Source organism: Echiichthys vipera (genome assembly GCF_963691815.1).
Source record: "Echiichthys vipera genome assembly, chromosome: 5".
In the NCBI taxonomy this organism is placed as follows: Eukaryota; Metazoa; Chordata; class Actinopteri; order Perciformes; family Trachinidae; genus Echiichthys; species Echiichthys vipera.
In genome coordinates this window covers 12,938,639-12,952,439 of record NC_139830.1, presented here as the reverse complement: position 1 = coordinate 12,952,439, position 13,801 = coordinate 12,938,639, and the positions used below count along the sequence as shown (strand labels likewise).

Below are 13,801 nucleotides of genomic sequence, written 5' to 3'. Positions count from 1 at the left end.
TTTGATTTCACTGTGGTTCCAAAATGTTTTTTATACTAACACTGATTTTTTTAGGTGCCTAAAATACATTTAGCTGCTGTCCCTGTCCACAGCACTACATTTCTTAGCTTCCATTCATGTCCTCCTGCCTGCTTCTCCATAACTAAGGCGTGCTGACTGCCATCTACTGTAGGAAATACACTGACTATGGAGAAATACATCATACAACCCCACTACCAAAGATCCAAACTATTTCTTTAAGTTGCTGTGTCTCCAGAAAGTCTCTGAGAGTTTACTGATGGGATGAACGTCATTCTTCCAAAATATATTCTGTGATTTGGTGTTTTGCTGGTGAAGGATTGGAGTGTTTTTTGAAAGAGATGTTCCAAAAACGTATTTTATGTTGTGGTGACTGTGAAGGCCTTCTCATATTATTCGAACATGTCAATCCTCATCAAACCATTCGGTGACCCCTTGTGTTTATCTTTATTTTGTCTTTGAATATGGATTTGATCACCAAAAATCCTTTTTAAGACTACATGTTAATTTTAGATTCTTGTATGTAACTGTGATGAGCTGAGTTGAGGTTTCTGCTGATTCAGTGTCACTCTAAAGAGACTCACTCTTGACTCCTTTCTGCACTGAATTGTTGTTTATGCAGCTTGTCCAGTATATACTTAAAAACTGTCCTCAGGGTGTATCCTGGCCTAGTCTCCAGTTGAATAATACTGAGTCAGCACATGAATTGCCAAAGTGCACAAGACAGTGATTGGTCTCCTGGCTGAAGAGAGCACTAATGACTAGATCTCTCTTTGTATTATTCTGCGACCTGTCATTCACTCCCTGTTTCTTTACCACCTACCCCCTCCACCCTTCACTGTCCCTCCCCCTCTCTCTCTGTCCCTCTTTCTCTATCTCTATCTCACTCTCCGATGGCCCCACTGTGCACTACTTAAACAAATTACTCTCTATCTCTGCAAGCGCACTCTGCATAGTGAAGTTGTGTCGGTGCGTAGAAGCCTTTGGGACGTACTGCTTCGACATGAGAAAGGAGAGCAGGTTAATCTGGTGGATCGGGCGGATTGTGGTTGTGACAGCTTTGTTGTTGCTGGGCTTCATCATAGGTGAGAGAATATTAACACTACACTAACTCATACTGTAATAATCTAATCTATTATGCTATACATAGGTTTTTTTTAACAATGGACATGAGATAGTTGACCCTGACACGTGTAGAAATGGAAGTTAAGGGAATATGAATATATTGAAACTTTGTTTGTTTTTTAATTAATTTCTTAAAAATCTTCTCACAAACTATCAAATCTACTCAGTGCACTTTAAATTGAATCATGAAGGTGTGTTAATACGTGTGTGTGTGTGTGTGTGTGTGTGTGTGTGTGTGTGTGTGTGTGTGTGTGTGTGTGTGTGTGTGTGTGTGTGTGTGTGTGTGTGTGTGTGTGTGTGTGTGTGTGTGTGTGTGTGTGTGTGTGTGTGTGTGTGTGAGCTTTAGTTTGTCACTACTCTGACACATTTCACGTTGGCCTGCTCACTGCGGGTTAACACATGCTGCCCATAACAACAGCTTACGGTAGTGACAGTCTTCTTAAGAAAAGATACACCGTTGTTGAACCGTGTGTGTGTGTGTGTGTGTGTGTGTGTGTGTTGTGTGTGTGTGTGTGTGTGTGTGTGTGTGTGTGTGTGTGTGTGTGTGTGTGTGTGTGTGTGTGTGTGTGTGTGTGTGTGTGTGTGTGTGTGTGTGTGTGTGTGTGTGTGTGTGTGTGTGTGTGTGTGTGTGTGTGTTGTAGGCTGGTTTACAAAGCCCTCACATCCAAATACTGCAGACAAAAGTGCGTCCAACAAGTATCTAAGGGAGTTTCTGAATGAAATGCAGCCAGACCAGATCAAAGAGCATCTCAGGTAACACACTCAACCCTTCCTGTGCGTCAGTAATCCAAGCAATCCAATTGACAGTATAGAATGGTCTTCTTTCAAAGACGTTACAGCAAGGAAAAACTATTTCAGAATCAGAAATACAGAAATACTTTAATAATTGTTTTTGTTTCAAACTCCAGCTATACAAACAACATATTTAACAACAACAGAAATATAAAACAGTATATGCCGTATATACAACTATATATATATAAAATATAAAAATTACAATGGTAATGTATATACAGATCAAAAGTACTGTAATAACGTAAAAAAGTATTGTACAAATTTCCAAAGAACAGATTGTTCATGATTGAGTCCATATTACAGAGAGGGGGTGACAGACTCTCCAAGCGATGCGTTGTATAGTTTAATGACCAGAGGCAGGAAAGATTTCCTGTGGCACTCTTTGGTGCATCTGGGTGCGAGGAGTCTTCTGCTGAAGGTGCTCCTCTGCTGGGCCAGTGTGTCGAAGAGAGGGTGGGAGACATTGTTCAGGACAGATCGGAGCCTGGACAGCATCTTCCTCTCTGCCACGGTCTTCAGGATGTCCAGTTCCTCCCCCACGACATCACCGGCCCTCCTGATCACTTTGTTCAGTCTGTTGGTGTCTGCGACCTTCATCCCACTGCCTCAGCATGTGACAGCGAAGAAGATCTCACTGGCCACAACAGACTCATAAAATATCATAACATCGTCCAGCAGATGTTAAAGAACCTCAGCCTCCTCAGGAACAAGAGTCGACTTTTGCCCTTTTCGTAGACAGCCTTGGCGTTTCTAGTCCAGTTCAACCTATTATGGAAGTACACACTACGTACTTATACTCCTCTACAGTGTCCACAGGGATCCCCTGGATGGAGACAGGGGTCACAGGTGTTTTCACTCTCTTCAGATCCACTACGAGCTCCTTTGTTTTAGTCACGTTGAGAAGCAGATGATTCAGCTCACTTCAAGTGACAACGTTGCCCACAACAGTTCTGTATTCAATTTCATCCCCCTTTCCAATGCAGCCAACTATTGCTGAGTCATCAGAAAACTTCTGAAGGTGTCAGTGAAATAGTTGAAGACTGAGGTGAAGAGGGTGAAGAGAAAGGGAGAGAGGACAGTCCCCTGTGGGGCCCCAAGTGTTGCTGACCACCCTGTCAGACACACAGTTCTGTAGGCCTCCATCTGCCCATCAGGTAACCAACAATCCAGGACACGATGGGGGCCTCCACCTGCATCGCAGCCATCTTCTCACCCAGTAGAGCCGGACAAATGGTGTTGAATGCACTGGAGAAGTCAAAGAGCATGACTTTCACAGTGCTCGCAGGCTTGTCCAGATGAATGTAGACTCTGTTCAGCAGTTAGGTGATGCAGTCCTCAACTCCCAGGAGGGGCTGGTAGGCGAACTGTAGCAGATCAGTTCATCCATTTTGTTGTACAGAGACCGTACATTTCAAATAACAACAGAGGGGAGACACGGCTTAAATCTTCTCCTCTCCATAAGCCCATCCCGTCTCGACCCTCCTCTATTGCCCCAACGTTGTTTCCCACCTCTGCATCCCCGATGTGTTTTTCTCCAGAGTTCGGGTGGAATATCAGCTGGTCTGGCCGCTATGCAAGCCGGCATTAGCGCGATCAGCTGTTCTCCGGAGTAAACAAAGGCAGCATTGAAGTTTAAAGGCTTATCATAGTGTCAACAGCATGGAAGCGGCATTGATAAAAACTGCACAAAAACTAGCGAAAGTAATTGTTGAGGGCAGAACTTCACAGAAGTTATGGTGAAGAAACAGAACGAACAAAAGAGGATAGAAGTTAAGAAAGGCTGGAGTAGAAACAGGCAGCATGCAACTTTTAGCGCACTTTCAAATCTCATGGGGGAGTTCCTTGGAAAAGAAGAAAATTCAAGGAGCAAACAATCTGAATGTTCACCTCTTTGGTTCTATCGGACTAATATAACTACTCCAACAAGGATAGATTCTAAAGATCCTCAAATTTTTCAGGTGTCAACTTCACCAACCAGCCAAACGTCACAAGTTCACTGAGGCTGTCGGACTGAACATGCGTGCTGGCTCACTGCCACGACTCACTGGGACGCACAGAGCCATTGAACACCAGTTACTACTACAAGTCAAAATGTTTGTTGTGAAAAGGCTTTTTTACTTTTAGGATTGGGCTGTGTTCAAGTGCACTTAAAATTACAAAAACAACTAAACAAAACAACTTTGCGTGCATATAAACGTCTTCGTTGACATTTAATTAAAAACCAAAAGTGGAGACACACGCTTTCCCAGGACATTCTGCACATTCAAACTGATTGCTCTCTGCCCAAAAAACAACATGTTCATTTTTGAAGCGACCGCTTGTCCTGTGACTGACTGTTTACATCCTCTCCACAGGAAATTTACAAGACTCCCCCACCTGGCCGGTACAGAGCAGAATCTGAGATATGCAGAGCAGATCAGGAAAGAGTGGCTGGAGTTTGGACTGGACTCAGTGGAGATGGTGCCCTATGATGTCCTGTTGTCCTACCCTAACAAATCGCAGCCGAATTACATCTCCATAGTCGATAGGCTTGGCAGTGAGGTAGAGTACATGGATACATCCAGTCAAATGCACTCACATTAAACTTTTATTTTTTTACCAGAAAACACAAAAATGCTGTCCACTCTATAAAATACATGTTTTGCAAAAACCTGGTTTCTGGTGCATTATTATTTTTGGCTCCTGTATAGGGGATGGCAGTCAGAGCCAGTTTGTTGCACAATACTCTCTTATTTAAATGACCATTTCCAAGCCTTGTGTCCATTTTAATGTATGCTTTTGTTTAATGCCAAACTTTTTGTGATGCAAACTCATTTTACCATCTCAAGCGCTCTGTTTAAATACACCATTCTCCACACTCACTGGTGATTACAATTTCAAAGGGATTGTGACTTTCTCACATACATTAACAACAACAGTAGCTCAGTACAAGCCCCCTGACTCCATTTCAGTCTGTTTGGGGAGATAACAAAGTTGCAGCATGCATATGGTGATCATTAAGATACATTGAACATAAACAGCCACATAGCTCCGGGTGTCCTCTCTATCTCGGTATAACACTACAAGACAGCTTATTCGAGTCCAAGGTCCTTTTATGGCCTTGTGGCAAGATAAACCTCTAAATGAGTCTTATGAGAAGAGTTAATGATACAACAAAGATACTAACAAGAGAAAACAGACCAGGGTTTACTCGCGGCCATCTTGCAGCATGTTGCAAAGATGCATTCAGGAACTTAAATGTTTGATAACCATTCACTGAACAGCACACAGATCCAGAGGTGATCAGTTCAGTGTACTGAAAGTCCATCTTCCAGCTGCCAGCAGATAAGGATCAACTGTTTTTTTGTTTTTTTCAAATAACGTAATCCCCACTATTCATTTTGTTGAAAAGTATAAATAATGTGAAATGTAACCATTTACAACCTGATCTGATATCTTATTTTTGTGGTGGAAGGAAACCAGAACACTCAACCCATGAAAACACAAACTTGTACAGAAATGCCCACATGACACCCTCACATTGCTTGTGTTGTCCAACTATTGGACAAAATTAATGAATTAATTGATTAAAATTAATTATTCATTCATCTTGAACCGCTTGTCCCTGTCAGGGTCGCAGGGCTGGAGCCCATCCCAGTGGATAAATAAATAAATATGTATATATATATATATATATATATATATATATATGTATATATATATATATACATATCATTTCAATTACATTTTTTAACCAATTGATTTTATTTTTGGTATTATTGCATGCATATTACTTTTAAATGATCAAGATATGAATCATAAAATGTAGTGGAATAGAAGTATACAGTAATATGAGAATATGATGCTGAAGTTAAGTACAAAAACCTTAAACTTGTCCTTAGGAGTTCGATGTGAACACATTAATTCCAAAGCTTTTACTACAGAGAATAAAGGACGATCTCATCAATATTTCATCTATTTTAGACTGCGCTCATCTTTGTTTCACAGGTCTTTAACACTTCCTTGGCTGAGCCAGTACCAGAGGGTTATGAAGACGTTTCAAATATTGTGCCTCCATATAGTGCCTTCTCTGCCAAAGGACAACCTGAGGTACACACACGCACACACTAATCATACTGAGAAGATAGTGATGTTTAGATACTTTTTTATTGCAGTTTTAAAAGTTAAGTTAGCATGGATTAAACATTACATATCCTCATTCTGTCTCTCTCTGCAGGGCGACTTGGTGTATGTGAACTATGGTCGAACAGAAGACTTTTCCCAGTTACAGAGGGAGATGAACATCAGTGTTACTGGGAAGATTGTCATCGTCAGATATGGGAAAATATTCAGAGGCAATAAGGTAGGGAAGGTCTTGTTCATAACTCATGAAACCTCCCTGAAAGGATTTTCTGTGAGTATCGTTATTAAAAGGTTTTTTGCACATGTTTTAATATTCAGTGCAATTCATCCATGTCAAACCAATCTCCATTATGCTATCCACATGGACAAAATTTCACATTTTGTATATACCACCAGAATGACTCACTTCTCTCTGTTTTGAACCACCAGGTGAAAAACGCCATGTTAGCCGGAGCAAAAGGGATCATTATGTTCTCAGACCCAGCAGATTACTGGGCTGCTGGAGTCCAGGTAGAGTAATCTGCTTCATTTTTAACCCCAGTGTGTGTACTGTTAATGCATTAGAGTTTAAATATGTTTTGAACAATATTCACACTATGATAAGCCTTTAAACAAGCCTTGAGTGGCAGAGTCTACAAATAGCAACTATAAATCCATGATCAGGATCAGGATTGGAAACAGTAAAAGACTCTACGAAAGAGCCCTCATTAATGATTATAATCTCTGTAAATATTGGTATCCAGGACACAAATACAATCTGTATACAGATTTAAAAACACATATTAAATGTGTATGTGTATTTGCAGCCCTACCCTGACGGCTGGAATTTACCCGGTGGAGGAGCTCAGAGAGGAAACGTTCTCAATCTGAATGGCGCAGGAGACCCACTCACACCAGGGTACCCCGCTAAAGGTATGTGTGCTTATACATGTGTTAGAGCCTGCATGAGTGAATACATGTGTGTGAGTTTATCTCTGCTCTTTTACAGAATATACCTACAGATTCAGCCTTGAGGAAGGAGTGGGTCTTCCTAAGATTCCTGTGCATCCAATTGGCTTCCATGATGCAATTCACCTGCTCAAGTAAAAATATTTTACTTTCTTTCCCACCATTCAAATGATTCAAATCAGTAATATTTGAAAACGTCTACAGCCACACAAGCAGCTCTGTAAATGAAGATCACGTCAACTTCCTAACATGCACACAATGACAGCTGAAGCTGATGGGAATGTCAAAAGGGTTTGCAGGTATATGGTCATATGTGAATTTATGGTGGATGGATGGATCAAACTCACACAGGAATTTCACCCAGGAGGACACTGTTCATGTCCCGTGAGAAACCAAATGTCAATGTTGAGTTTTTTACGTTGACTACTTAACTTAGGTACATAATTTACATAAACCTATTTTAACCCAAACCATGATCTTTTCTAAAACTCTTAAATGCATTGACATGACATGTAATATGTCCATAAAGGTGTTGTGCAATTTATACGCCTTCCCATGAGAGCATGTTGTAATTTGAACTTAGAGCAACAAACTAAGTGTTTTATTAGGATCTTTAAATAAGTTGAGCAGCTGATTTGTATTACTGCCTGAATATGTGAATATTTACCATTCAACAGGAACATGGGAGGACAGATTCCACCCAACAACTGGAAAGGATCCTTGAATGTCTCTTACAGGATTGGTCCAGGCTTTACAGATGATTTCAAGAGCCAGTAAGTGCTTACATTTAATTCAACTTTTATGGCCAGAGTCAGCAATCACTTTACCCTGTGATAATGTGATTCTCCCTTCCAGTAACTTGTTTCACAATAAAACTCTTCCCTCACCGGTTGATGGTCTCTGCTGCTTCAGTGCTGCCCTCACTCTTTAGAGGTTTTAGTGTTTGAATCGTCTCTACCCTTTTGTTGCTCTTTTTCTCTTGCTCAGTTTTAATGACTCGGTGGCAAGTAGCCAACTGATGTACAATGGGGACCCTTGTGCCCCCTGTGTGTGTGTGTGTGACAGAGACATACATCTACACACAAACAAGCTGCACAAATAAAGCATGTACAACAGTAACTGGGTCTTTTTGTGCTTTTGAACTGTGGAAAACATTTTGTGGGTTTCTGGAGCAACAAATTGATCAACTATGTGTTATTCTCTTACTTTGTCTTCATTAGGTTTCTGTAAAACTGAGTTTTGAGGAGCAAAACACTGCATAAAAGACTTATATGCTGCTCTTTGAGGGAATCGTATCTATATTCCCTGTCTTCCTCTGTATTTTGGGATAAACGCAATGGACAGGCAAGCGAGGCTGCTGTGCATTGTTTCTTTTGTTTAACTCTGTTTATCATTACCCCACCCTTAATCTGTCTGTCTCAGGAAGGTGCGTATGAACATCCACACTAACAACCAGGTAACAAGAATCTACAATGTCATTGGCAGGATTAGAGGAGCTCTGGAGCCAGGTACAGTACGACTACCCAACCCGCACTAATCCTTCATTAACGCTTTCAGCAACAGTGTACACACAACCAACACATGCAAGTCAAATGCCAATGTGAAACATATTACAAATATAATCATAATAACAGGTTAGAATAAGGAGGATGGACCAATTTAAATGCATATCGGTCAGAACAATGTTGTTAATTATTTTTTCAAGAAACATTCAGAAAGGCAAAAGTCAGTGGCTTCACTCTACTTTAAACACTTTTTTTTGAGTCTCAAGAGTAAACGCATTTGTTCATTAGTTAGAGCACATTGTGTATACAATACAAGCACAAAAACTGTGAAATTAGGATATAGATAATAATAATTATGAATCTGCCTGTGTGTGTAGACAGGTATGTGATTCTGGGAGGTCATCGGGATGCCTGGGTGTTTGGAGGAATTGATCCCATGTCTGGTGCTGCAGTGGTCCACGAAACTGTCAGGAGCGCTGGCAGGCTGCTCAGTAAAGGTACATCTCTGCAAGTGTGTGAATAAGAGAATAACGGTATCAGTATTCACTGTGTTTGTGCTGTGTGTGTGTATGTGTATGTGTATATATATAGGCTGGAGGCCGAGGAGGACATTAATATTTGCCAGCTGGGATGCAGAGGAGTTTGGATTGCAGGGATCTACAGAATGGGCAGAGGTACACATGCACCGACCAGTACGCCCTAACGCACTCAAACTTTCACAAGCAAACACACACACATTGATTATATTACAACCTTCTCAACAGGATAACGCCAAGCTCCTGCAGGAGAGAGCTGTGGCTTACATCAACGCCGACTCTGCCATAGAGGGTGAGTGTGTTTTTGTGCACAACTCAATATTCTCATGAACTATAAACAAAGTTGAGACTGAATTAGTTTTGATGTGGCTCATGTGTGTATGGATGTATCTATTTGAATTCCAGGCATGTACACACTGAGGGTTGACTGCACTCCATCTCTACACACTTTGGTGTACGACCTCACTAAGCAGGTGAGCAGATGTATGCACGCGCACACACACACACACACACACGAGGAATGGCACATCTGAAATTGATCTGAGTAAATGCTCACTCTTGTGCTGTATTCCTGTCTTTCTCTCTGGCTCGTCTCTTTCTCTCTCTCTGTATGTACAGATAGCCAGTCCAGAAGAAGGAGAGGAGGGAGTTTCTCTGTACGAGAGTTGGCACAAGAGGGACAACTGGACAAATGACCGCGATGGACCCAGGTACAGTATAATGCTCCACAAACTCACTAAAATACACAAACAAAACAAAACTTCAGCAGCAACGACAGTAACGCTTCAACCACAAGCAACTGTTAGACAAATGTTGCGGTTTGGATGCTCTATGCAAAGATGTAAACAATCGTAAAGCCTTAATGCTACTATCTCATGTCTCTATGTGGCCATGTGTTGGGTTTTAAACAAGTTGCATATTTAGAATGTGTTAACAAATCAATAAAACAATCAAGAAATGTGTGAAACAAATCAGTCTGTCCTCCACTCTGATGTACTGTAGGATCAGTAAACTCGGGTCAGGCAGTGATTTCGAGGCCTATTTTATTCGTCTGGGAATCGCGGCAGGCAGAGCCAGATACACCAAGAACAAGGTGAGACATGCTGCACTTACAGATGTATCTAGACATTACTCACTGTTATAAATATTAAGGTACTGAATATCGCTCTGTGTTTGTATTGTGAGCATACTGTCCATGTAGTGCATATCCATTCCACCTTAAAGTGCAAGTCTGGCAAAAATTTACCCCACGGTCTCTCTCAAATAAGCCGTTGAGATAGTTTTTTTTAGTTGATCAACCATGTATAGAGAATCCCCAGAGAGACATTAGCCCAAAGGGCTAACACTGATTAGCTCGGGGCGGTGCGCTGAATGCATCCAAAGCGGCATTTTTTAACCACTAATATTGCTCAAAATAGCACCAAATCTCTGCAGTAGCACGATTAGTGCCCCTATATAAAATGAAGCACCAATTACTAAGTTACGGAACCCAGAGTTTAATAAAAAAGACTGTTTTAAAAGACTAACCAACTGCCCAACTACCAGCTATGTTTATACTAAAGGGAGCTTCAGTGGTGTCAGTGTAACTAAAATGTCCTCTGTGCTTTTCAGAAAACAGAGCGGTACAGCAGCTATCCGGTCTATCACAGTGTGTATGAAACCTTCGAGGTAGTGGAGAAGTTTTACGACCCCTCCTTCAAGAGGCTTCGGGCGGTCGCCCAGGTAAGAGGAGGGCTCCTCTTCCAATTGGCCGATTCCCAGGTCCTCCCTCTTGATGCCGACCAGTACGCCGACTCACTGAGGAAGTACGCACAGAGCATCGCACAGCTGGCACAGAGGCACCCAGAGGAGATGAAGATATATGAGGTTTCGTTTGGTGAGTTAATTTTAGTCACTGTGTATTCAGACTGATATTAAGATATTAGATATTAAGGTTTAAGTGTAGTTAAACTATTTAAATGAGTCAGACAACCCGTTGACCTTTCCGAGACTTTCTCTGCATTTGAAAAATCTTTTCAGACTCTTTGTTTTCTGCTGTGGAGAACTTCACTGTTGCAGCCAGGGACTTCCATGTGCGCCTGCAGACTCTTAACAAAGCAGAGTAAGATTGCGTTCAACAGTTTCAGGGGCCCAAACACTGGAATGTGTTTAGTTTGTACAGGCTTTGAAATGCTTAACTACATATGTACACCTACACAATCTATTACAATCAAAGCTAATAATAGTTCTGCCAATTCATTTTACCATTAGGAGTTTTATCATATCTAGTTTTTGTGCTGTTGTCCTGAATTACACTATAGACAGAGGTGCTTCAAATGTGTTGTCCTTTGCTGTGTAATACATGAGGGGAGCAGAATATTAGAAACACCTCTGACCACAGTGCAGTCAGTTTTTTTTTTATTTCATTCATGTATTGGTTCATTTAACAGAGATAAACATTGCTGTAAATATGCCAGAGTTACCCTAGAAAAATGTTACGTCCTAAAAATTATAATTAAGAATAAAATGGCGAAGAACAACACATAAAAATAGACTTTATGGCAGAACAGCTGTTCTGGATTTTTTGTGTATGTGTAATAACATAAAAAGTGGCCACAAAGTTAAGTCTAGTCAAATCATGTGTATGTGTGCATCAGTCCTCTGCAGGTCCGAATCATGAATGATCAGCTCATGTATCTGGAGAGAGCCTTCATAGACCCCCTGGGATTACCTGGCAGACCCTTCTACAGGTTACGCTCTCTTACACACACACACACACACACATTTTACATGCTTTTACACAATCAACCCGTCATGCACTTGAGCACAATGACCACAAAATAGCACTGGGCTGTGTATGTGACTTTGAATGGTGTTTACATATACAGCTCTGCAATATTCTCACAGTTAATGTTGATTCACACACAGACATACTTATCTCTTACTTTACCTGATAACCAGTCTGTTTCTCATGACTTGTTCTTTGCACACTACTGCATTTTGATTGTCACTAGAAGTTATTAATCCTCAGCACCTCATGTCTTTTTCTTTATTTTATTGTATTTGAATGCAGCCGTTGTTCTTGCATGTATTATATTGGGCAGCTATCTATCTATCTTTCTATATATCTACATATCTATCTGTCTGTTTATTTTATAAGCGGATGCACTGCAATTATATCTTAAGTAGCGATGATTATTACTCTGAATATTATTATGCTAAACTGCAGCTGCAAATCAAAGTTGAATTTGAAGGTTTTGATCCAGACAGCTTTGAGTCCAGAAGAACCATCTTGCATAACTGATACTGCATTGTTTGTTGGTGCTGCCTACATGACTGTTTGCAGGTTTTATTCAAAAACATACAACAATAGGGAACAATTGTTTAAAAAAGAATCCAGTACATTCCTTGCTGTAACAGCCCTCTCGTCTCTGTTTCAGGCATGTGATTTTTGCTCCCAGCAGCCATAATAAATATGCAGGGGAGTCTTTCCCTGGGATCTATGATGCCTTGTTTGATATCAAGAACTCTGCTGACCCGGAGAAGGCCTGGGAAGAAGTCAAGCGTCAAATCAGCATTGCAGCATTCACGGTTCATGCCGCTGCCATGACACTAACACCACCTGCTTGAAGCAGGCACAAACTGTCTAAAGCCATGTGACTGAGCTATCTGTTGAAGTATGCACTGCTTGCGACACACACACACACACAAATGGACAATCCCTGTTTTCTCTAAGATCCATTACCAGAATATAACTTTCCGATATATTGTTTTGTTGTTTTTGTAATAATAGTCTCTCTCTGCAAAGGAGCCAAATAAAATCAGTTTATCCTTTGCATGTGTACAAAAAACACATCATATCCTGTCCATGTTGGTCTGTGAAGAAAATGTTACATCCATGTTTAAATTTTTCAATAAATGACTTTCCTTAAAGGAACACGGTACTTTTTTGCACCTCAGAAATACTAAAGGCAACTCAATTTAATGATAAACCTACAGGAAACCAGATTTCCGTTCTTCACCTGCCAACTGTTAGACCACAACTTGACCATCACCAGGAAAATAAGCTCAATTGGATCTTGTTATTGCACTGTGTAATCTTGTAATCCCACTCTTTTTTTCTTTTTCCTGTAGTGTGTGAGCGTATTGTATATGTGTCGTGTGTTTGGTGCAACCATTCTGAATTGTTGTGCTGCCGTCTTGGCCAGGTCTCTCTTGGAAAATAGGTTTTAAATCTCAATGAGTTTTTTACCTGGTTAAATAAAGAATATTGATTGCATACAGGCTGAAACATATGTCTCCTTCACTCCCTCCTCCTCCATCTCCATACACCAAACAACTCTGCAGCAGTTCTGTTCGTCGACTTCAGCTCAGCATTCACCACAATCCAGCGGCACTAGTTCATCAAGAAGCTCCAACACCTGGACATTACTCCGCTCCACATTCACTGGATACACAATTTCCTCAGCAACAGACAGTGAAAGTAGGCACAGCAACATCATCACCCCTCATCACCGACACTGGAGCCTCTCAAGGCTGCGTTCTGAGTCCATTTCTGTGCACCACATACTACAAATATGCAGACGACACAGCCATAGTAGGTCTACTTAGTGACAACAATTCCATCATGGCATAGCAGCAGTCAATAACACAGTTTTCACAGTGGTGTGTAAACAACTATTTCTAGTTAAACATTGACAAAACAAAGGAAATGGTCATACACAAAACCAAAACAGCCCCCGCACTCAATCACATAGTCACCAGGAGGACAAC

General features: G+C 41.0%; 1 protein-coding gene across 1 annotated transcript; it reads left to right on the top strand.

The window, feature by feature from the left end:
* The first annotated feature begins 902 nt into the window (after nt 1–902).
* naalad2 (N-acetylated alpha-linked acidic dipeptidase 2) lies at nt 903–13,267 on the top strand. The gene is made up of 20 exons (XM_083914362.1): nt 903–1,103; nt 1,785–1,896; nt 4,293–4,479; nt 5,926–6,027; nt 6,155–6,280; nt 6,490–6,570; nt 6,867–6,972; nt 7,049–7,142; nt 7,686–7,781; nt 8,431–8,516; nt 8,891–9,010; nt 9,105–9,187; nt 9,278–9,341; nt 9,455–9,522; nt 9,668–9,759; nt 10,052–10,142; nt 10,661–10,925; nt 11,069–11,150; nt 11,686–11,778; nt 12,469–13,267. The coding sequence occupies exons 1-20, from the start codon at nt 1,022–1,024 to the stop codon at nt 12,656–12,658; spliced, it is 2,220 nt and encodes a 739-aa protein (XP_083770488.1). The 5' UTR covers nt 903–1,021; the 3' UTR covers nt 12,659–13,267.
* Nucleotides 13,268–13,801: the final 534 nt, after the last annotated feature.